A 25,994-nucleotide genomic window follows, 5' to 3' on the forward strand; every position below is an offset into this window, starting at 1 on the left:
ATTTCTTGAAGTAACAAGGTTAATACAGGAAGAAGGAAAGACAAAAATCTACCAACTAGGCTGCGCTGCCATCCTCTCCATGTAGTCTTTGGCCATGTCTCGAGCTTCAGTGTTCTCAGGGTACAGCACACAGAACATTGCCAAGGCACCCAGGTTGTTTCCATAGATCTCATTCCAGCGGGCACTGTACTCCTTGTGATCCCAGGGAGGGAGGTACTCCAAGGGGTTAGTCAGCATGGTATGCACAGCTGCTGTAAGCCGAGCTGCGATGTGTTCATGGGAGCCGGCAGCCCTCAGCTGGAGCTCTGCCACATCCTTCCTGGAGAAGTACAACATCGGGTGGCTGTCATAGTTAGCATTAATGAAGGGAATCATGACTTCTGGGTTCTCGTCAGTGATGTAGGCTGACACACAGCAGAGCAAACATATGAAAAACACACTAGGAGCCCCCCGTGTGTGAGTCCTCATTGTGGCACCAGATCTCCCAGTCTCCAAAGCAGCCAAATCATCTTCGAATGATCCTACGAGAAACACAGAGTCAGTCATGCCTGGGAGAAGCACACAGTAGGCAGGTATCTCACTTCCTAGAAGGACTAAACATTTAAGCATGTGAATCTCTTAATATGCAACCAAAAGTTGAAGTAGGGAGGAATGTACTAGAACCCACAAGGTCTTATTTTATAGACATAAAAATGTGCATTCATCACAGAAATACAACTTTAGACTTAGGAGAAGCAACAAAAAAATATGTCTTTTTCATAAATTATCATGCAGAAAATCTGAGATTTCTATAGTATCTTAGACATGAATACATAAACCATAATCACCAAAAGCTGGTGATAAACATGAGAAACCTGGAAACCACTATGAAAAATGGAGAAAATCCTGGTTTGGTTTTTTTGGGGGGTTTTTTGTTTGTTTTTTGTTTCTTTTTGTTTGTTTGTTTGTTTGTCTGTATAGTCCTGGCTGTCCTGGAACTCATTCTGTACACCAGACTGGCCTTGAACTCAAAAATCCGCCTGCCTCTGCCTCCCAATGCTAGGATTAAAGGTGTGCGCCACCAACGCCTGGCTTTCTTCCTTACATTTTGCACATCTGTGGGGATCTGTGCTGATAAAATAATGTGAGTAAAGTTAACTGTCCTCCTTGTGGGAGCAGAAGGTGGACCAGAGAAGACAGAAGAATCTGCCAAAGCTTCCTGGGCTGACGTCAGCTCAGCTCTCCATGAAGGCAGGGATCTGCGACTGGGAAACTATCATGCCTTCATCCAGAAAAGAAAATCCCAGTACTGAACGACTGGATGACTAGTGAATATGCTTTCCCATCATTTCTGGAAACCACTGCATGCTTTTTCATTTTGTATATAGGGCTTTGGTATCAATCAATAAATTAGAAATGTAAAGCAGGCTTAAATATTATCTCATCTAGTTGTTTTTCTTTATAATTTTTTTCTCCCTTTGACATATTTGTTCACTAGTTAAAAGAACTACCTTCAAATGGTAGCAAACGTACACACTCACACACACAGACCCTCAGCATTGTCTCTGTCTCACATCTGGGATAAGCAGACATAAAACCCCTCAGAGAAAAGTCAGGGACATCTTAAAATTCTTATGAGGGGAAAGGTTATAGAAATCAGACCAGAAGAAAAGCTTTATGTAAATAACGAAGAGTGGTTTTCAGTTATTAAAGGGAAAAGTCAATGGTGAATCCAAGCAATTTTTCCAAGGAAAAACAGCTTCCTCCCAGACAGATGAGAGAAAAATAAAAATTCAACACCAAATTCAATCCATATTCTCAAGTTGTTCCATCTCCCAAGGAGCAGAATGTGGAATCACTTGTCGCTATTATTTTTTTTTAGATATACTTAGACTGTAAATATGTATGAGAAAATGAAATGGCAATGGTTTGTTGACACATTTTACGTTCAAGAACAGAATTTCTGATAAAGAAAAAAAATGTTTAACACAATCATATTAAATCAAATAAGTAAAAGAGAAATAACTCTTGGACTCTGCCAGTATTGTGTCTAGCACCCAGAGCTTCAAGGCAGCTGGCTAACTCCTTCAAGGTCAGAGACCCAGCTACAAGAAATAGTCCTCTGTGGTCACACAGAGGAGGGTGTGCTCCCTGGCAACCCGAAGCAGCCAGCGGGTGTGAAAGAACGCCCAGTTCCCCCAAAGGCGTCCATTTACTTATCCCTAGAGAAGTACTGCTAGCCTTTCTTTTAAGAAAGAAATCTTCAAAAGTCTAAGCGAGGATGCTGTCACGGTGCAATTAGCACAGTGGGGATTCAGGCACCCTGGTGAGGAAAGGTTGGACTTCTTTGTTAATTGGCTCCACGTGCACACAGCTGTGGTGCTCTCAGAGGCTGGGTCTCTAAAGGTGTGGTAGAGCGGAATGGGTGACTCAGGCTACTGCGGAGCCGTAGGAAGATTACGCAGAGCTCAGGAGTTTTCCTTCTAGGCTATTGTGACAAGCATTCTCTAAAATGACAAAGTCTGGTGTGTTTTATTTACTGTTCCTTCTCCTCTACGTACCCCACCCTCCTGCCCAGTCCGTCACTGAGACTTTGAGAGGCTGTGGGGTGGCCAGTGAGCCCAGCCTCTTCCGCGACACTGCCTCAGTTACTCAGGGGTTGCCTGCATACACCTACACAGAAAAGGAGGTTCCAGAAAGAAAACACAATCAAGACTCTGGATACCATCCCCTTCTGCCAAGTGTTTTGGAAAGCTCCTCAGTTACTCAGGGCACGTAAGAGCAGAAAGATGGGTATTCACCACACTTTAAAACTTGTTGGGAAAAAAATGCTCAGGCCAGTACAGAACCCACAGACATTCTGCATAACCACTCATCAGCAGAGATGGCCAGCCACAAATTACATGTTGTTTTCCTAATATCTCACTCAAGGTGCCAGGTTCCCATCGCCCTCCCAGCTAGTCAGACTCTCCTTTACCTACCCACAGTTTCTCCTGGGCCTGACACAAACGAACACGAACACGCTAGCTGGGTTCAGCTGCCTACACTTTGTCTCCCCGGAGCCGGGAGAATTTTCTGCACACGTGGAGCTCTGCATTGAATTTGGTACCTGAATGCTCACAGACACTACTCGGAACTAAATTCCAGCTTGGGAGTTGGTAAAGTCTCACCACTAATATGAGCAACAAAAGGATCCTGTTCTTCCTTATATGAAGCGAAGGCAAGTTTAAAACTTTCCAGAAAAAGAAAATGTCTCTGCCAGGAAAGTAATAGGAGAAAACACCCAGAAGGTCTAGAAACTCCAGTAACATAAATGTGATGTTTTAAAATGAAGCAAAGCTGAAATCTACCTTAAACTTGCTTTAACCTTGAGAAAACTGGTTCGAATTTATCAGTTGTAAATGTCTAACAAATTCTACCTAACAGAATCCTATTTCCAGTCTTTAGATTTTTCCATCAGCTGTCCACACTGTGTGCACATTTTAAAACTAAAAAAAAAAAAGTGTTTTTCTTTCAAGATAATTTAAAGTAGGCATGCTGTTGACCAATTTCATGTACTTATCTCAATACACATTAGGAAAAGCCGCAACTACCTCAGCACATACATACACAAGTCTCAAAGTTAACACACACATAAACCCACGAAATAGGAATAGAAAAGTGTTGATTGTGGTTTCTGATAAATGTGGTTTCTGATAAATGAGCAGTTTAGGAGACACTGAGAATGCTCAGTAAGACAATGTCTATGAAAGGCTAAAGGGTTTAGCAACTCCTCTCTCCCTCCCTTCCTCTCCCCTCCTCCACCTCTCTGCCTCCCCCTCTCCCTCTCTCCCTATTCTCCTCCTTCTCTACCCCACCCATTCTCCAGAGCACCCAGCCTTGGAGAAACACGTGTAAACTTTGAGACCTCCACAAGAGATCTCGCTACTGAGACCTCCACAAGTGATCTCGCTACTGAGACCTCCACAAGTGATCTCGCTACTGAGACCTCCACAAGAGATCTCGCTACTGAGACCTCCACAAGAGATCTCGCTACTGAGACCTCCACAAGAGATCTCGCTATTGAGACCTCCACAAGTGATCTCGCTATTGAGACCTCCACAAGAGATCTCGCTATTGAGACCTCCACAAGTGATCTCGCTACTGAGACCTCCACAAGAGATCTCGCTACTGAGACCTCCACAAGTGATCTCGCTACTGAGACCTCCACAAGAGATCTCGCTACTGAGACCTCCACAAGAGATCTCGCTACTGAGACCTCCACAAGAGATCTCGCTACTGAGACCTCCACAAGTGATCTCGCTACTGAGACCTCCACAAGTGATCTCGCTACTGAGACCTCCACAAGTGATCTCGCTAGTTCGATGTTGTAGAAAGCAGAGCTCTGCACTCACCGGAATCTCTGGTCTAGTTCAGGAACATGGTATTTTAATTTGGCAAAATGACTAGACTCAATTAGCAATCACTCTTTCAATGCACAGCTTACCAAGAATTCAATCCCCAGGGTGTTTCTGAAGGACCCTAGGAGCCTCGGTTTCCTGATTTTAGTTCCTCTTCTCGTGGAGCACACTGCCTCGCAGGATTCAGCTTTCTTTTGCATTCCTTTGTTCCCACACCACAGAGCCCTAAAACATTTCTACCATTTTACTTCATTGGCAGATACAGTGCAGTAACTTAAGAATCACTGTTGCTACAAGATAGTTCAGATAGGGCTGTGAGACCAGCCACCAGCTGCAACCCAAGTTCAGTTTTAGTCTCCAGCCAAGCCAGTTATAATTATCTTAAGTAGATCTTCACAATGCCACACAGCCCAAAATTATTCTGCTTAATTCTGGTTCCAATAATTCAGCACAGCTGTTAGGACTGCTAATACAGAAACTGTGGCTCAGGGATCTAAGTGCCTTCACTTATCTAGTCTTTAACATTACAATAACAATGTGGCCTACACAGAGAAACCCAGTCTCGTGGCAAAGAAGTCTTGTTTACGTGGAAACTGAATATATTCCAAAAGCAGAACTAGAACTCAAATCCTAAACTAAGGTTTGTTCTTTTTATCTTTAACTACACAGATTTTTCAAAAGCATTCAAAATTGGAAGTTTCACTTTTGCTAGCTTTACATAAAGCACAGAAATGTCTTGAAGAGGAGAGCTAAGCCAAGACCCAACCCAGGGCTATGTAGAGAAGAAGCACAGGATACCACAAAAGCCTTTTTAACTCCTCATGCCTTGGGGAATGCACAGTATAGCACACAGATCGGAAACAATGGCTCCAAAGAAAGTAAAACGTGTCCCAAATGAAGATGGATTGGAAACACTCTTAGGTGTCAAATCTTAGGAACTAACTGTACGGACCATGCGCTTGTGTAGACACCGGTGCAAGCGCCAGCTGTGCTCTCTGTTGGTTTCAAGACTCTCACTCGCAAAGCCTCCATTTTCTCCTTTACAAGATGGTCCCTGTTTCATGGGGTGATTAAATGCAAGTGATATCCTTAGCCTAGATACCTTGCCCGGGAGAGCTCGGTAAGTATTTATTTTTACTAAGAGAAGAAAAGTTTTGTTCACTTATGGCTATATTAACATTTTACCAGAAAACAGGAAAGAAACTGTTATCTTCATAATTCACTGGCAAAAACTGAGAATCATAGTTGTTAACTGGTATGGGCAAGATCATCAGGCTTGCTCAACACTTAACTAAAATGGTGCCCAAATGTTCCAGAGTCTATCAGGTATCATTTATGGTTGGCACGACTCTCATGGGGAAGAAAAGCATTTGACACTTGAAATGTTTCACGCACTTTTGCCTCCCAGAAAAGAATAACATTCTAATATAATAACATAATAGAACCAGGATTTGCTGGCTTCCCAAGACAAGTAAATTTTTAAGTATATGAGGTAAATGTTTTTTATTCTTTCAAAAGACAGGTTCAGTGATACAACAGTAGCTGAGAAATACAGTATGGCTGAGAACTATTTTCCAGTAATACACTTTTATTATGGAAGGGGTACATGAATATTGTGGAACATTTGCTCTCACCGCCAACAGCCAATGATGACACTTGGTGAAGGATGGAGTCTTAACTCACAGGTTTGGGAAATGAGATATCACCTAATGTCTTATTAAGCCCCACATATGTATTTAAGTAAACAAATATGCTGACTTTCTAGATTCTGTCTAGCAGATTGGGAAATGTTTCTTGCTTCAAAGGAAATGGACTGGACATGAAATGACAAGATACCCTCCAGGTAATTAAAGAACTAAACAGAACAAAACACAGCAAGAAGGCCTAGGGCTTGGGCCACCTTGAACAGTCAAGATGTCTACCTTTAATGCTCCTGGAAGGAGTCTATGCCTCTACCATCTCTCGGAGACACCTCCCTGACCATCATGGATGGTTTCTAAAACTCCCTCACAGCACACTCTGCCCAGGGCAGCTGGAACTGGTTCCTGACTGGAACAGTTCGCAGCATCCCACCCTGGTCTGTCCATCTCTACAGGAGGCAAGAGTTGGCCAGACCGCTGGCAGAAGGGCTTGTCTATTAGAGCCTCGTCCCTAGAAACTGTGAGCACTGAGGAGTTTAGTGCTCAGCCCCTCAGCCCTGCCCTACTCACTTTACATCTAGCCCAAGCTCCTTCTCTTGGTTCTTCTTGAATAAGCATCTACGCCAACACTGAAGGCCCTAACACTCGCCAAGCAGGAAGCCCATTCTCCTGCCTTCCATTTTGGGCATGACCCTTGAAGGAACCTCTTTCCACCTTCCTGGGGGATATCCTGTTGTAATCTCCTGTGTACTCTTGTGTACTCCTTTACATAGGAATGTATGTACGCACTTTTAGAGATCTCATTTTTTTTAACTTCAGTTTTAGTAAATGAATGATTAAAATAATTTCTGAAAAACAAATCCTCCACATCGAATAAAACCTTAAATTTCCGGTAAATTTTTGTAGTGAAATAAATCTACCCTTCCTGTTAACTATGTCAAATCCTAAGATAACATGGTCTGGGTACTATATAATCATCCCTGCAATTATCCTCACTAACGTGTGAAGTCCACAGAGTCAGACAGAAAAACTTCAAAACTGCAAGCTCTTGGTCAAACTGAGAGCTCCTTATCTAAAGGTAAAATAAAATACACCATCCCCCATGCTCACACAAAAATCCACAATATGAAATGACAACATGTGGAACCCTCTAGAATTATCACATGTTACTGAAGGAGTAATTATAACCCTGTGCCCACACAGCAAAACCACACAGAAGGTAATAATGGTGTGTGACATCGTTTTAAGAGCAGCCTTTTGCAATCAAAAAGCATTTCTATCCCTGCTTCCTGATTGGTTCTCATGGAGGCACCACATGGTTTCATAATACAACTTGAAGTTCACTTCTCTCTATCAACTTACTTATGTGAGACTAGGAATTCTTCTAAATTATGCTTACAGATTTTTTTCAAATGTAAATTGGAAGATTAAGATCCAGGTGTGGAAGCTGGGAAGATAATTCAGTGAGTAAAAGCTTTTTGTTTTGTTCTGCACTCATGAAGTAAGTTTGAATCTGCAGTACTCCTGGTGCTGTGTACCTGTAGCCCCAGCACTTACAGGATGGAGACAGGGAGAGCCAAACCAAAAATAGTGAGCTCCTGGTTCAGTAAGAGACTGTCTCAACAAGCAAGCAAGCAAGCAAACGAACGAACAAACGAACGAACGAACAAACAAACAAGATGGAGAAGGAAGTGCCCCCAGAGGAAACTCTAGCTTCTACATATGCACACACAGAAACTCTAGCTTCTACATATGCACACACAGAAACTCTAAGTTCTACATATGCACACACAGAAACTCTAGCTTCTACATATGCACACACAGATGAGCACACTCATATTCGTGTTCTCCCACACATACATATATGCATACCCATTAAGTAATAATTACTAATTAAACAAAATTAAAGATGCAGCCTTTGAAAGAGTGGTTACCACTTATAATGTGGAAAGCAAGCAAAATCTGTATTATTTTGTGATGGCAAAGAGATCAAGGCTGAGGTAGGAGAACAAGCCAGTCACAATTTTACTTACAAAAAGGATGAAAGTGAAATTGTAACGACCATACAATTTTGAGGCAAGTCCAAAGGTGCAAGAGTAAACTGTAGTTTATTTAGCATCTAACATGATCTTCTGACAAGCGTATTTTGCAGTTTTAACTGACTTCCTTAGTGATTTTGCAACAGAAAATCCAAAAGTATTTTTATAATTTTAGTTATAATATTATATACAAAGTAAATTGAAAATGTTATAATAAAATGTATGCTTATATCCTCAATATTTAAAAAGTAACAATTGATGGATATTATATATTTCAACACACTGTTTCCCAGAACTGAAATATCAACTCCCTTTTCATGATAGGAATAGAAATCAGTTCATTCTGCTTTGTACCAATCAGCTACTAAATTTAGAACTATATGCTAGGCATTAAGCACACTAGTGAACAAGAAAAGTCTACCTATTTTAAGAGTTAATCTTCTCTTTTGCCTAGATTTTGAATAATCATAAAAAAAGCACTCCTGGGTGTGTTTACAAGGTGTTTCAGAAAGGTTTAAGTGAGGAGGTACGAACTCATTCTGAATGTCCATAGCATCTTCCATGGGTCCTGCACCGAATAAATGTGGGAAAATAAGAAAGAGAGCTTCAGTTATCCGCCACTCTATCCACTGTCCATCTCTCCCTGCTCCCCAAATGTGTACACAGTGTGATGACCTGACTCGCTCCCAGCATGGAAGCCAGAGCTGTTCCATGGCCACAGTGTCTTCCCTCTCATGGTACACTGACTGGACCTTCAGACCACAAGCCCAAATAAACCCTTCTTTCCTTAAATAGTCTTTATGGGTCTCTTTGTCACAGTAATTAATACACCTTAGCCCAAAGAACTATAGAACAAAAAGCAAAGGAATCAGCATTTCTGGGGGTTTGTTATCTGCAGTATTTTCATTACTGTCTGGCAGTAAGACAAATTAGGCATTCTCCCTTAATCCATTGTTCCTAGCCACAGAAGAAAAATTACAATCTATTTTTCAAAGTGCTGTAAACAGGAACCAAAGATTTTATAGAAGAATTCAAAGGGCCAACCAGCTCTGGATCTGTGGGCCACAGCTGCATCCACACATGCACGCGGACCAAAAATAAAGGGAGAAAAGAAATTGTGAAGCCAGGGGTTAAATTTTAATTTTACAGTTTCAAATGCTAGTTTAATTAACCCTCAGTAAAAACATCCTCCCTCCCACAGGTTCACGAGGGCAGAAGAGGCTACGAGAGCCCTCATGAGGCCAACATGGTTTGTTTCAGAAAAACCATCTAGACCTACTCCATTTAATATGCACTAAAAATGCTATCTTGACTCCTAAACTTATTGGCAAATTAAATAAACTAATATCTGCAAAATGCCTATTCTATGGTAATGTTTTAATATAAGCAAGGTCTAAGCTATCTCAGAACACAAGAGTGGCTAGTGGCCCAAACTGGCTTCTGGGTTTAAATCCTAACATCAACACACCCTTTGCTATGCTCCTATTTAAAATAGCAGCATCTCACTCATGAGATTTCTGTGTAGCTTTAGTTGGCTGGTATATTTGAAATAGTGAAAGGATGTGAAGGAGCTGGGCATGGCGGTCAGACACACCTTTAATCCCAGCACTTGGGACAGAGAGGGAGGACAGTTCCCAGTGAGATAGAGGCCAGCCTGGTCTAAAAAGGGAGATCCAGGACAGTTCCCAGTGAGATAGAGGCCAGCCTGGTCTAAAAAGGGAGATCCAGGACAGCCAGGAATATACAGAGAAACACGGTCTTGGAGAACAAAACAACACAATAACAACCAAAAAAGGATGTGCAAGATTCAGAAAGTGCTCAGTAAACCCGGCAGCCACTATTATCTATCATGCTCTACAAGAATAGCACAGTCAGCTGAACTGGAGGAAGTATACCATGACCCCAGGAGGAAGTGAGCACTCACAAAACTCTGAGAACTTTAGTCCCAAAATAGGTACAGTGCACTGTTTATTAGAAATTGTCAATTTCTTCAAGGACCTAAAAACCAAATATTTTGACAAATATAAAACATTTTATGGGAAATCAGTTAGTTCTTTCTGTTCAGCTGCACGTTGACAACATTGGGGCTATATATTCTTACTAATTAAATATATCCAAGGAAAAAAGAGCTTATAGAAAAAGATTGATGAAATGTATGTGCCTACACAGAACAAGACCCCAAACAAGGAAACAGCAGTCCCTGTCACAGATAGAAGCAGGAGAATCTCTGTGAGTTCAGCCTGGTCTACAGAATGCCAGCAAGGGCTGTAGACAGAGAACCTGTCTCAGAAAATGTGGTGTGTGGGGTGTGTGTGTGTGTGTGTGTGTGTGTGTGTGTGTGTGAAACAGGTTCTTTAGAGATGTGACATTTAAATACATTTTCCACTTCCTGTCAATGAGAACATACATTAAGTAAACCAAACTTATCTTCCACTCGGATCAAACTCATGTACCTCACTCTTTCAGTCTGGATATCTGAAAGCACCCTCAGTTCATTTCTTTCTTGGGCCTTCTACATCAAGTTTTACATCCAACTTTGTTCTGCTTTGTCAAGACAAACTCTGTTCTAGGACTAATCATCAACTTCCATACTAGATTTCCATCGCCTGACCGCTTCCCTGAATCCAGCCAATACCACACATATTTTACAAATTAGTTCTCTCTTCTTCTAGAACAGAATTTCCAGAATTCTATGGGTGAGTCATAACCTCATCTATTACAGATTTTCCTGGGAAATGTTGTGAAACAAATTTAACATTACTTAAGTTATGGTTCACTCATGAATTTTGCTACATATGTCTTAAAATTGCAGTATGTATCTCTGTGTCTCTTCTGGGATCTGCCTATTTATCCTCTAAAAATAAAAAATAAAAAACTGGCCTATCAGACTGTTCAGGAAAGGGTTAAATCCCCAAGCCCTAACTGCTCAAACCCCTTACAATCTGGAAGCAAGCCAGACTTGGGCCTGACCTGTGAGCAGCCCATGGAAGGCAGCTCTGTGATCCCTGATTACTCTCTCCGATAAGGTTTATTTTTGTATAAGTTTCGTGGTCAAATGATACTAGTTTGATCTGATTCTGTGCTGCAAGGGTAGGTGGGGTAAGGGATGAAGTCTGAATAGCCAAGTTGACTCTAGTAAGAACCCACCCTTCTCCGGCCAGCAACAGTAAACATTGTCCTACAGTGGAGCGAACACCTGGAAGCTCGTTCCTGGCTTTTCGGGGAATTTGCTCTGTATGCCTTTCCCTCTGCTCAATTTCCTCTACCTATATATTAAACAAAACTATGATTATAAAAATATTTCACTCTTTTTCTGAGTCACATCATGTTGTTTTTGATGCCTTTGGTAGAATTATTTACACTAAAGTTATGAGTAGCTTTGTGATGTTTGATAGGGATGTGTAATACTTTTGTCACTAGAAAGTCTATAAAGTTCATTAATTATTATTTATTTATTTATTGGGAGAGCAGCACATACTACAGAATGAATGTGGAAGCCAGAGGATAACCTAAGGGACTTGGTTCTCTCCTTCTAGCAAGTGGGTCCCTGATGCACCTTTATCCTTTAAGCCATTCCAAGCAAGCCTCCATTTGTCTTTCAGCTCTCAAATAGCCATCAATAGTTATCCGTAATAAATTTGCCTCTTCTGCTGCCTTTCTCTGTCCTTGAATATTTTTACATGTACTTGATCTTCATTTTCAGTTTTGTTTCCAAGATTTCAGTTCTAGGAATCTCAAAAATCCTTGGGCTCTTCGCACACACCCTCCTGTGAATCATCACAATCAAACTTCAAATACCACAGACTAGATTTGTGAAACAATGGTACATATCCACACAATTAACCCAAAGACAACATGCTAACTTCTCAAGCTTGCCCTGCCTCACCCACCTCCAGCTGCTGTTCCAACCAATCCTGCTGGGAATTCAGGCCAAAGTCCCTTTCTCTCGGTTCATACCTTCTTTTTTGTAAACTAAACTGTCAGCAAATTCTGTTGGCTCTTTCTTCAAATCTACCCGCTTCCACCACTGCTGCGATGACTCAGCCCACACCATGCTTTAAAGGTACTTAGGCTTAATTCTTCCCTCTCATGTAAGCTTCGAGTGATCCTCCTCAGTAGCAATGCAGAAGAAACACTGCACTGTCTGAGGACCTCCTAGAACATCTTCACAGGTTATTAGAGCATTATGGTTGTGATGGGGGAAATACATTAGCGTCAGTAAGGAGGCCAGCATGGCTGGAATTGGGTGAGAAAGTGCCTAACATTCAGGAAGGAGCAGCAATTTACTAAACATAAATTTAATTGCTGTGTCAAGATATTAGCCTTTAAATATTCAGAGATAGCTATTTATATAACTCTACAGATATTTACAGAACTCTAGAGAAAGGAACAATAAAAAAATCTTTGACTATCAAAACAAACCATTTGTGTGTAAAGCAGAACACAATGCTGGAATCTCCAGGGCTACTCAAAGTGGTCACCAGAGGTTCCTAGAGCTGCAGTCACACACAGAGGTTCCTAGAGCTACAGTCACACACAGAGTCTTCCCAATCATCCCATTTAGTCCACCCCAGGCTGACTGTGGCTGGCTTACCCTCACGGCTTTCCACACCATCAATAATGAGCCTTGTGTGCCTATGATCAAGTTCACTTCTGTAATGCGCCTTGTCTCCCAACATCCTACACAGGGTTTTCAAGAGTCTCTTCGGGTCTTTTTAAAAATCACTAAGACACCAGGCAGTGGAGGTACATGCCTTCAATCCTAGCACGTGGGAGGCAGAGGCAGGTGGGTTTCTGACTTCGAGGCCAGCCTGGTCTACAGAGTGAGTTCCAGGACAGCCAGGGCTACACAGAGAAGCCCTGTCTCGAAAAACAAACAAACAAACAAAAAAGCCACTAAGACTCCTGGCCCATTACATAGGTTTAATCCAGTCTATTGCCTTTCAATGCACTCTCTGCTGAATGATTTTGCCATAATTGCTGTTATTTACATTATTCTATTTTGAAATTTAAAGTCAGTCCCTTTAACCTTATTTCCAGTAATAATTACCACGACTTAATGCTTTGGTATAGAGGCATTATTAGTGTTACTATTTTTAAAGTTTAACTTCAAGAAGGGCTACTTTTTCCATCTTAGAGAATTCATCCTCTATACCATTTCTACTACTTTGTCCTTAATTTGTGCTAAGAAAGCTATGGTGATATTTATAGCCATGTTTCTATTAGGAAACAGCTTCTGAGGCCACAGAGGAATATAGAAGAAGGGGGTGGATGAATGATCTGCATGTCCAGGACAAAAACATGCTTCCATAGACGTTCCAACTCAATTACCTGTCTACAAGGCGGTGATAGACAGGCCCATGTCATGGGGCTGAGATGTGTGGTAATGAGCAAGGTTCCCAGTAGGGACTTGGCAATAGAAACCTAAGACCTCATCAGCTTGAAATAGAAAGCTGTCACCGAGCATGCTACACTAGAAAGAAAGGCACAAGATCCTTTCAGGAAACAGGAAGCATAGCTAAACCCCAAAGAGCTCTGTGGCATGGCTGTCTAAGGCTGTGTAGAGAATGGTGCAGGTCCAGGCAATCAGGAGACAGACGGAAGGCCACATCCAGGACGTGGTTTCTGAAGTGAGCCTTAAAAGGCGTTAGGTAAGAATGCACACAGATTTAACTGTCTCTAGTAAACATTTATGACTAATCTTGTACATATTGAGTATTGTGATGTCTGTAATTATCTCTCCCTCTCATATTGTCCTCTGTGGATCCCAACAGAAGGTGAGGTAAATCTCACCTACTGAAGGACAGGCTGCTGGGAGTCAGTGGTTTAGTCGTCTCTCCTATAGTGTCAAGCACAGGCCTTTCAAAAGTATGTATGGCAGTGCTAAAAAGGTGGCTCAAAGGTCTTGCAGCACACTTTGAGGACCTGAGTTTGTGGCCCATAAACAGCCAGGCATGTAGCATGCATCTGCATTGCTAGTGTTTCTATGGCAAGATGGGTATTAGAGACAGGAGAATCCCATGCATCTGCAGTAGCAAAGAGCAAAGAAGAGACATGATTTCAAACAATGGTAAGCTGTCCTCCAGCCTCCATATGCACACAAACACACACACACACACAAAACAATGAAAAGGCATTATGAAGGGAGGGGCAAAGAGGACATGACATACAAGGAGATAATAAGTAGTAAACTCAGCCATTCCATTTCTGCTCCCTCATGTTCCTGGCCATTTGCTCCTTGGCCTACGCACTTGCAATGCTCACCCACCCACTCCCTCTATTGCACAAAGCCCAGCAAGCCCACTTCCTCATCCCTTCCCTTCCCAGCTGCTATCTGTCTTGCCTGTCATCTTCTCAAGTCCCTTCCTTCCTGTAGCCTTGGTGTTGTTCAGTTCAGAGTTTAGCCAATCTCATTAAGCTTCAGAGTCATTATCTGCCAAGCATATTTTAAATTCCTCAAGGCCAAAGTCCACATCATATCTGCTTTGCATACTTCCTCTGTTCCTGCCACCCAGACATCTTCTCAAACACGAAAGTGTCTGGTAAACACTTGCCAGACACTAAGACCTTCCAATGTTCCTACCATGGAGGTCTAGTATTCCTTCATGGAATTCTCCAAGTTCAAAAGTACACTGGACAAAGTTAGACATCAAAGTGGTTTTTTCCCAAATAATACAGATCCACCACTTCTAAAACTTGCAGTCACTGAACCAACTCTTTGTGGCTTCACCAATTAGAGGAGAAAAAGAATTGAAGGCACACAAAGAAGGATCTATATTATAACCTCCTTCCAGTGCTGCTAGCCCAGCTGCACTCCAGGCACAGGCTTATCATTCCAGGGCAATTCAGCAACGTAAATACTCACTGCCATACACACGTTCCCCAGCGAAGAGATATTGGAAGAGGCCCAAGAATGTCAAACTTCAAATATGAAATTTCACATGTTGAAGTGAAATTTTACTTTTTATCTCTCACTCAGCTACTTTTCATTAAAGCCTATAGAATAATTCTATACAGATCACATTAAATGCACAAACTTCCATGATGAAAAGCCTTAGGATTTAAATATAACACATCAATCAGACTGTGGCCCCCAATAATAATAATTTCCTTAGGTGGGAGAGGCAGATCTTGAAATTTCAAACTGGGCAGTTGAATAAAATCAGCGGGTCAGACCTTCATGGTTCTAGAGCCTCCTGGGAACAAGCTGTAAGTGCTGGAAGACATAAAGTAAACAGAGAAAGATACAAAGAAGAGACACCAAAAGAAGGCTGACCTGAGATAACCGGAAGTCGCCTCCGGTGACTCCAAGCATGAGTTTTCCTTGCAAAGGGAGTCTGCAGCAAGCGTGGCCCTAACACTGAGTGGAAGTACTTATGGAACTGTCTAAGACACTGCCCTTCTTTACCCATGGCATTCCCCAAACTGGCTCATCTCAGCTGACTGCATATTTCCCACTTCTTGTAGGGAAAAATAAATTGCACAAAATCAGCACTTTCCATATAAGAACATCTTAACTAAAGTAACACTGGAAGCCACAGAATCAGTATTTTTGAAATTATTTTTTTAAACAACATGAAACAAATTTCATAAGGTTTCTTTTTTTTTTTAAGATTTATTTTATTTATATGAGTAAACATAAAAATAAATATAACTGTCTTCAGGCACACACCAGAAGAGGGCATCAGATCTCATTACAGATGGTTGTAAGCACCATGTGGGTTGCTGGGAATTGAACTCAAACCTTTGGAAGAGCAGTCTGTGCTCTTAACCGCTGAGCCATCTCACAAGGTTTCTTAACACTAGTATTATTGGGTTTTTGTTTGTATTTATCCATCAGCATTCCTATAAGAATCTTTCTATGGGGGTTGCAGAGATGGCTTAGAGATTAAGAGCACTGGGTGCTTTTCCAGAGGCCCTGGCATTAATAATCCCCAGGACCACGTGGCAGCTTACAACCATCTGTAGCTCCAGGTCTGGGAGATCTAGCACCCTCTTCTGGCCATAAAAGGGCTTTCCTATGTGACATCTCCAGAGGCTCTTTCTGGCATTGGCAACCACCCTACTGTGACCACGAGAATGGTGAAACCGTGTCTATAAGATCACTGAGATTACTTCCCTCACTGCTGCCAATCTGGGTCTACCACGGAAATGGTGCAGATAAACCTGGTATGGTGGCATGTGCTTATAACCCTAGCACTTGAGAGCTTTGGTAAAGGGTCAGAAGTTCAAGGCCATTCTCTACTACACAGCAAGTTCCAAGCCATTTTGGGCTACCTTTTAAAGCCTATTAAAACACAGCGACCAACAAAGATAAAACAAAAACCCCCACATAGAAATGGAGTAGAAAAAAGTATAAGGCATACATGAAAGTTCAATGAACAGTGGAGCTTGGTGCTAAGACTTTTAAAAACAACTGGAGATAGGGTGGGGGAAGAATTCAAGAAATGTAGTATAATATGGTAACAATAGATAAGTTAGACAATGTGACTGTGGCAGTAACTATGTACCTACCAAGCCAGTGTTTGTTAATAAAATATTACTTTACATCGTTTAAGTAGGAAGAAAAAAATGGCCTCCTTGAAGAAAAAAATAAAGCATACAGTGTCTGCCTGAATGAAGGTTCTAAAACTTTCTGTAATCAGGATTACTTTAACCAGCCAGTTACGACTAGACCTGGTAAAAACGCTAAGGAAAGTCTGTAGCAGCAACTTTCACTTAAAGGAATAAAACTGACTATTTGCTTATATTCATCTAAATAAATAATTCTTATTTTCTTTAATTTTCACGTTTTCAGATGAACAGAAGTCACACCTCAGACGACCACACTTCATATTTTTTCAGGATGTAAACCTTCCCAAAGAACTCAAAACCCTACAGAAATCATACTCAGGAATAAAAACATTAGCAAAGCCTTGGCGTGGTCAGCAGAAACCACTTTAGGTAGCCTCGTGTCTGTTTCCCCTTCTCTGTCCTAGAGGAAGATGAAAAAGAAAATAGCTGCTCAGTTTCCCTCCTTTTTCCTTCCCGGCTGGTTCATCCCATCCCTTGGGAGAAGTAGAACCACAGCAAGCAGTTCCAAAAGCCAGCTGGCCCCTGCCGATCGATCGTCCCTGGGGCTGTAGAAAGGAGCCCGATTTACAATTCCTGGAATGATGTCACTAAACTGCTAAAAGAAAGGGTCTTCCAAGAATTGGTGGAATTCTAGAAATCTGCTGCTGGACAGAAATATTCAAACAATAAAAGCACCAGAGCTTCAAAAAACAGTTTCCAGTAAGCACTGTGAGAAGGGCCAGCACCTACACGGGCTCCTGGTGTCACTCAGGTTCTGTATATTGGACTGAATCTTGGCACAGAATATTTTTGACCTACATCAATGACTTATGTTCCTGGGCTTCTTTCTTGTCACTGGCAACCTCTGGATATAACTAACTTTAGAAATGCAGTGTCCCTTTCCATATTCCACTCTAGAAGAGAACTATGAGTAGCTTCTACTCGTTTATTCCACCAAGGACCAATCTATATTGTATTAAAGACATAATCTGAAAATTGCTGTGTTTTCCACAATATATATACAACCAGAACTAACACAGGAGTTGTCAGTAAACACTGTCATCTTCTAGCAGTCACCTGACAGCAACATGACATCACCTGCTGCTTCATTAGGGAAATGCTACAGCCATGCAAACGGTGAAAACACTTCCTTCACAAATTATTTTTAGGGTTTATAAAATGTTGGTTTCACTTTCCTACAGAGTATCTTCCACATGGGCTATATATCTACTACATGTCTACTACTTAGTAGCTTTTGCTACTTATTGTTCTTGCACATGAAGAAAAAATGTAAGCACCTGATTTGATCAACAAATGCAACTTTACAACCCTATGGCATGTGTGTCTGACCTGAAAATATCTCAAGCAGAAAGATTCAAATGATAGCTGTTTAAATTGACCAGGGAGTATTCAGTTTTTTTGTGTGTTTGTTAGTTTTCAAGATGGTTTCTTTGTGTAGCCTTGGCTGTCTTGGGGGACGCTCTGAAGATCAGGCTGGCCTCGAACTTACAGAGATCAACCTGCCTCTGCCTCCCATGTGCTGGGATTAAAGGCGTGTGCCACGACTGCCTGGCTCAATTTTTTTTTTAAGTCTTTTACCTGTTATATTTAGTTTTGATTTTTAAGAGTGGTTGTGCTATGTAGTCCTGGCTGGTTTGTGCTTTCTATACACCCTGGCCTGGGACTCAAACCAATCCTCCTGTATCAGCATCCGCAATATGCCACAAGTTTTCAATTCTTGCTAAAGAATGTGACTGCTAGTTAAGTAAAATACTGAGTATTTTAATATATTCCACAATGCCTGAAAAGGACAGTCACTATTAAGTCTACAAATAAGCTCCAAAAGGTTTTGTTTTGGCATGCAGACAGACATTCAGTGACAAACTCTTTCTGACCCTGTCTGGGACAAAATCGATAGATGCAAATGGCCCACAGCTGATATGTCATATGTGTAATTAAAGGTAACGAGGGACTGGGGAGAGAGGTCAGTCAGTAAAACGTCCACACAAACATTAGGATCTGAGTTCAGATTTCCCAGTACCCATATATGTTGGTCACATTTTTATAGCAAGATTTTCACTCACCTAATAATAACTTAACTATCAAATATTCTCAATTATAAAATACCAAAGCAAATCATGCTTCTCATCAGAATGTATAAATATTACTGGCCATGGAAATTCTGCTCTTTTAAAAACAGTTTAACATTTCTACTAAGATCATGTTTCTAGATAATTCCAAGTAAACTGAAACACACAGAAGGAAACCCCAGGATAATCTTAACACACATTAAAATTCAGTGTTATTCTTAAGAACTTTACAAATGACTCCATTTAAGAAATGAACAGATGGCCTCACCATCTTTTCTTCTCTTTCCAAACTAAAACCATCCTCTTTTCTTCTCTCACCCTAACAGGAACTAAGAATCAGTCTCTTCTGGCAGATTCACACTTCTGTGGGCATCTGAGAAAGAATCCAGAAGTCCAGCCCTCAGCAGGCTGCAGCCTGTCTGTATGAGGCAGCTTGGCAACACTACTGACATTGTATCAAGTCCAGTTAAAGCCCAAAGCTAGTTTACAAGAACTGAGCAAGCAACCTGGGGCTCTGCAGGCATCAGAAAAGGCCTTGCAATGACAACCTTACCAAGCAGAGAGGGGGTGAGGGGGTGGGAGAGGAGGGGTTGAGAACAAAAGGGAATCTGTAAATAGTTGCAGAAGCCTAAGAAGCATGAGCATTCTCACAGTTCATGGGCAGTAACTACAGAAAAATGAAACATGAGCCTTTAGTAATTTGAATGTGGAGTTACAGAGGACACAGTAGCATTAGGTGTGCAACTTATGTTTGTCTCATTCAATTTAAGGTATAGCACAGATGGGCTATAAATTGTGTCCCTTACCTTCAGCCTCACTATCCATCTCTGCCAGGCTAAAGTGTGAGATAGGATGCTTTGAACAAAATGGAAGAGTACTATGTTGCCATGTTAACTAAGGTCCAAGTCTACTACCATTGTCCATTGTCCAGAGAGCCTTCTAGGCTTGATGCAAAATGACAGACTATCTTTACCAGCAGGGCTTCTCCTTCTCTGACCTTGTTTGGAGAACTTAAAAGCCCCACACACCTCTACCTGAAGAACGTCATGTAGCTTTAGTTAGATTATAGGTTCAACTAACTTCCTTTCTCTGGACAAGAACCCATTCAAGTAGCACCTAAGATCTGAAATGCTTCCCCATGCTACTGAGGCATCTTGGTACCTTAAGCCTTTAGTCAATGACCTTTGCCCATCCTTGATGTCCCCTGCTCCCTCATGCCCCCATCCCCAAAACTATATAAGCCTTGAATCATCCCAAGTAAAGTTGATCTGTGTCCCCGCAGCTGGTCTGCCTGACTAAATGCTTATGAGTTTGTAGATGACGTTTTGGTAAAAGTAATGACCCACTTGTATCACACTGCCCAATACTTTCTAGTTTGCTTCTATTTCTGAAATATTTCACCATCAGCTAATCAAATCTCCCTTCTACATAACAATGAGCTTTGAAATACCAACAAACATCAAGAAACAGCCTTGGACTACATTTATTTACCATACACATAGAAATATCTTCTTCCAAAACCAAGTCTAATGTTTAAAAGAGAGTTTCCATTTAGAATGGGGCAGTAGATACTGGGCAGTGGTGGCGCACACCTTTAATCCCAGCACTTGGGAGACAGAGACAGGCGGGTTTCTAAGTTCCAGGCCAGCCTGGTCTACAGAGTGAGTTCCAGGACAGCCAAGGCTACACAGAGATACCATCTCAAAAGAATAAATAAAATAAAATAAAAATGCAACAGTAGAGAAAGATTTCGGAAACATCCATTTCTACTTCTTGCTACTAGCAAACATCTGCATGCATCATCTCAGGCATCTGGGATTTTGCCCTCTACTTCCTGCTCTGACACTCATTCATCATATGGATTTTATGGGAAGATAATTTCCCTTGAGTACACTGGGCTTAGACACCAGCTTCATTCCCATGTCTGCCCCTGACTGCAGGTATAGAGATTTCGGTTGTCCAGTTCAAACATCTGCTAGCAGTTTAGTGACCTCCAGAGAGTTTAAGTCCACAAATCACGATAGGAAGAGATAATGTAATTCCAATATGAGAATAGCTCAGGGCATTAAATATAGTAATAGGAAAGGTCCTGTCCTGTGTCAGATACTCTTTCAATAGGGTTTGTTGGTCATAGAAACTCCTTTGAAGATGACAAACACCCAGCCCCTTTCTGTAATGGAAAGGGGCATTCACTGACACAGGCTTCGCCATCACAGGCTCTGGCTCTCCCCATAGGCCTGCCACAACACAGCCTAGGACAATAGAAGGGAAAAGCATGTTAAAATATTTACTATACTAGGACTGAGACATCCTAATGGCTGAAAGAAATATTTAAACTAGACTATAATTAGTCTTTGGCTGATTTCTTTGACTGTTTTGAAAACAAATATTCTCAATGAATGCCCTTATCCAAATTATTCCCCTTTTTCCTCCACTTGTTAGATTCATAATGTTGAGAATTATGTTTCTCTAATGCAACCTAGAGGAACCAAGACAAGACGAAATAAAGAGCAAAATATTCTATCACAAATAATATAAAGAAATGGAAAAAAAAATTATTTAGTTTCATCCCAGAACGCATTTGTCTAAAAACTGTCTCAGAGACAGTACTATACTTCTGTGAAGCATGGCCCTAGGTCCCTCCAGGGCAGCACTGCCACCTCCTGCCCCCAGACACACACTTATTTCACTGAAATGCACCACGCCAGCTGAACTACTGCTAAGTACTAAAGCAGACACATGCACAGGAACTGCTCACTAAAATGAGACTGATTAAGTTGAGCAAATCCATAGACTTCTTATCATGGTTTTTTTTCTGGGCTAAAAACCCCACCATGCAGATTGTATCCTGCTGTCAATTTCTGTTCTTGTCAAGGAAATTAAAAAAAAAAAAAAAAAAAAAAAACCTCTTTTACCGGATGATTTCACTGTCTCTTTTTAATTTGGATATTAAAATATATTTGGTAGGCCAGTGTTTTTGTGTAATTATTGAAACTGAAACTGATATCATATTCTAATAATGACTAAAGGACTCTTCCAACATTCAAGTCTTCCATATTGCTTAGTCTATATTTCTCTTTCTACAGCCAAGGACACTCCAAGAAAGCCCGGGCTGTTTCTCATGTACCTCATCCCTGTCCTTCTAACCCACACTCGTGCTTTTGATTAAACCCACAAGGAGGGTCACTAAGGTAAATCACATATTAAATCCAATCTTTTCTCCCTTTTCAGTAGAATAGAATTTACTACACTAAAAAAATGGAGCACATCTGTTCAGGGACCTTAAAGGAAAACAGTAATGCGTGAACAAATTTTTATTTCATAAGGGGTAGAGATGGCTCAGTGGTCAAGAACTGGTACTGCTCTTGTATAGGATCAGAGTTCAGTTCCCAGCACCCACGTTAGGAAGCTCACAACAGACTGTAGCTACCATACTAGCAGATCTGTCGTCCTCTTGTGACCTCTGCAGGCACCTGTCTGTAGTCCTATGCATATACTCCCAGACAGACACATAATTTTGAAATGATACTAGTGAATCTTTTTAAAAACTTCATTAGTACTATCTTTTTTAAAAAAATTTTTTTTAAAGATTTATTTATTTATTATATGTAAGTACACTGTAGCTGTCTTCAGACACACCAGAAGAGGGCATCAGATCTCATTATGGGTGGTTGTGAGCCACCATGTGGTTGCTGGGATTTGAACTCATGACCTTCCGAAGAGCAGTCGGTGCTCTTCCCCACTGAGCCATCTCACCAGCCCTAAAATTTTTTTTTTAAAGATTTATTTATTACACTATAGCTTCAGACATTCCAGAAGAGAGCGTCAGATCTCGTTAAGGATGGTTGTGAGCCACCACATGGTTGCTGGGAATTGAACTCAGGTCCTTCGGAAGAGCAGTCGGTGCTCTTAACCGCTGAGCCATCTCTCCAGCTCCCGGTACTATCATGTATTAAGAAAATGTAAAAACTGAAAAGAGAATTATTAAAAGTGAAAATTGTGTAACCTCAAAGAATATGAAAATATTTCTAGAAGAGTCTACCTTCTTTAAGATATTGTTGATTAAGCAGCGATAAACACCAAATGTTTTCAGGACTCTACTAGAAAAATCTCTAGAAACCAACGTGTCAGTTCCTGACCTAAAGAATTCCAGGTGAAAGAGGCTGGCCTCTTGCGTTGGAATCAAGGGATTAGGTTTCAATATGAATGCCAGCTGGCCTAAATGGAGGCTGTGGCCTCAAAGGAGAGATGAGAAAGTTCTCAGTTCACAGTTAGCTCAGATCCAGCCCCGACAGATTCTGAGCCCATGTGGCATCGCTTACAGCGCTCCCCAGCCCGAGTCAAGCCCGCCTCCCGGGCCCCCGACCGGCCCAGGAGGCCTCGGGTTGAGGTTACCCAATCACCCTGGGATGCTGGAGTGCAGGGGCGCTGGAATCCTGCGGCTGGGGGCGACTCAGAAGCAGCTTTCTGGGTTTCGGGGGTCTGGAGGTCGCACAGGCAGAACAAACGACCACCACCCTCCCTAGATAGTTGGTGTAGCATAGGAAGGGAACCCAAGGGTGTGCTATCTCAAAACCTGTGGGGGCTCGGGATACCCGGGAGCACGTCCAGTCCCCGCCATTCGCTCCTGATCTCCGTGCTGCTGTCTTGCGGGACTCTGGGCTGGGAACCCGGGTAGGAGACCACGGAGCCAGCAGTCCACAGGGAAATCGACGCGCAGAGGGGTACGTGGCTCTAGCTGGCCCGTGGGGACCGGTCCAGTGAAGACCCATCGAGCCACGGGAGGGAAGCTTCCCCGAGCGCGGCCCAGAGCAGCGCCCAACCCAGCCCATCAATCACTCACCGCTCCGTCCTCCCGGGCGTCTTCTCTCTGGGTCCCCGTGGGACGCCGGGGCTCCGGACCCCTGGAGTCCGGCCCTCAGCTTGCGCGCCGAGCCATCCGAGCTCAGGGCGCCGCGCCCGGGGTGCGCCGCTTCAGCCTCTGGCGGCCGTGCGGACAGGGCGGAGACGGTCGGCGGAGAGAAGGCGGGCCGAGGCAGGGCTCAGCCCCGGGCGGAGGAAGCCGCAACGTCAGCAGAGCCCGGGAGGCGAGGTTGGGGAGAGGGAGAGCGGGACCCCCGCCCAGCCCGGCCCGGACCTCCGCTGCCCCAGATCGCTGCTCCGCGCCAGACTCCGCCTTCCCGTCCCTGCGGCCGGGACCACACGGGACCCCACGCGCCGCGCCCTGCCCTGCCCTGCCCCGCCGCTTTGCTTCCTACAGCTCTGATTTCTCCTGACCCATGCATGAGCTTCAGGTTCCACTCTGGAATCCCACCCAAAGGAAAGATAACATCTGGAGGCCCAGGGAGGAGAGGCCGATTCGTTTTTAAAGCGCTGGAAGAGGAAAGCCGAGAATTTAAAGAATCCCACTCCCGACTTCAGTGCCCAATCCCCTCTCCAGGCTCCAAAATAGTTACACTCCCGTCACCTCCCTCCCTCCCCCCCTTTCCTCAATCAGTTTTACTCTCAAAGAGAAAGGGGGGAAATCCACCTAATCCGAAGCAGTTGTCGCCTAGCATGGAGCAGCAAAAACCAGGGAATCCTACCGCAACGAACCCTGTAAGCTGAACTGATTTAATCAGCAAAGATAAACGATTGGGGGAAGATCCTTCGGAGTTTGCAGTTCACAAGGGAAACTTTATCTTATTTCCTGTGTGTGTGTGTGTGTGTGTGTGTGTGTGTGTTATGCACCCAACTTGTGTTTATTCTTTCAACGAAAAGTAGCCATCCAATACCAACTCAGCTATCTAACCTGTCCAGGGTTGGATCTCCTTCCTCAGAGTTAATCTATTAGATTCTATGAAGAGGCAGCTTTTCGAGTCACTTACCTGTTCATCGGAATGGGCGGTTTTACTCAACCCTGGGCTCTCCCCACGTTTGCTACCAAGTGCTCTGAGTTCTAACAGACTGTGGAGACCTGAGTGCGCTTCCAGGAAACCACACTGCTAGGAAGGGTTACTGATTTTGCAATCAAAAGAGGTCCCTCACCACAGATTTAAAAAGAAAAGAAATACTACTGCTAGGCTTTTAAATGCTAACGCAGATAAATCACTAATTTGCATAAACTTCCTGCTATTTGGACAGGCCTGTGGTAAGAAAGTTCTAGCTAGAGTAGTACTGTGAAGCAATATTCAAATGCTTACTTTGCGGTTTTCTGGGGGCCTTAGGAAGCTAAGCCACCTTCAGAGACTGTGTCTCTCTATAGAATAGAGTTACTATAATACTCCATGCAACAAAAGATACAATACAAATGACCAATATTTATTAAAAGTTTACTGTATACCAGGCACTGTGTTGAGGTATTTATTTTAGTAGAATGAATTGTGTCAGTGCCTAGCTGTAGTATATAATTCTGAGTTAATTTCCATTTGTCTTCTCAAATCAGAAAGTGACTTTAGAGAAAAGAAGACTTGTCACACAGAACTCATCTACTTCAGTAGTGTCTGGACAGGCCTAAAAACCTGATCACAGACCTGAGGCATACACTTCAAAAGGAGTCAGCCTCCTGAGGTGGTCAGTCACCGACATCTCCCAACGCAGATGTGTTCCAGATTGGTCTCTGCTAAAGTCTGTGGAGAGATCTGTGTGCTTTCTTTATTCAGGCATAAAGGTGCCTAAGAAATACTTCGTTATAGCTAAAACTGAGATTGAACATTATTTCCTGGCCTTCACAGTATTTCAACAATCCTAATTGATTTCCTAGCTGTAGTTAGCTTGGAATTCTACAAAGAAGCTGTCTTACCAGACAGGGTGTCAAGTTAGAGACAGCAGTTAGGCACTAATTATCAGAGCAGTCCCACATAAGGCAGAATTGCTTTACTAACTTTCTGTCACTAATTATCTATGTTATAGCCAAGGTTATTCTCAAGGACCTCCAGCTGCTTGCCTCAGACAGACCCTGAGAGTTTATCTTGGGGCTGCCAGGACGACCTAGCCCAAGAAGGACACCACTGCTCCTCTGCCTTGCACCTGGCTGTTTGATCTTACTGACCTTGATGTAGCCATCTCCTGCCTATGTGACTTCTGTAGTTTACCCTGTTTTCTGTATACTATATAAGCCTGATTTCTACTTTGTACAAATTGCATTCAGTTACAACACTCCCTTGTGTTGTGTCTGTTTGTCACTCGCCGAATTCTTTGCCCACCAGGCCAGAACTTTTATCACCCCGAGGAACAAGGGGTCCCCAGAGCAACCCAGTCCGTGGCAAAGACGTTTAGCTTGCTGAACTTCCCAATGAGTAATCTTGTAGTCAC

General features: G+C 42.5%; 1 protein-coding gene across 4 annotated transcripts in view; it reads right to left on the reverse strand.

Moving 5' to 3' along the window:
* Window positions 1–24,721, reverse strand: part of Dse (dermatan sulfate epimerase) — a 62,900-nt gene extending 38,179 nt beyond the window's left edge. For 2 of the 4 annotated variants that reach the window (XR_004112181.1, XM_031346879.1), the window contains exons 1-2: window positions 23,545–24,134; window positions 53–521 (exon numbers count right to left, since the gene is read on the reverse strand). Coding sequence is in view for 1 of the 4 variants with exons in the window: in XM_031346879.1 (XP_031202739.1) it covers window positions 53–468 (416 nt within the window). In the remaining 3 variants the exon portion in view is untranslated. Of the gene's footprint in view, window positions 1–52; window positions 522–23,544; window positions 24,135–24,568 lie in introns of those variants that run through there. The other 2 variants (XR_004112182.1, XR_004112183.1) reach the window with 2 other exon arrangements.
* Window positions 24,722–25,994: the final 1,273 nt, after the last annotated feature.

This window comes from Mastomys coucha, unplaced genomic scaffold (genome assembly GCF_008632895.1).
Source record: "Mastomys coucha isolate ucsf_1 unplaced genomic scaffold, UCSF_Mcou_1 pScaffold3, whole genome shotgun sequence".
Taxonomy (NCBI): Eukaryota; Metazoa; Chordata; class Mammalia; order Rodentia; family Muridae; genus Mastomys; species Mastomys coucha.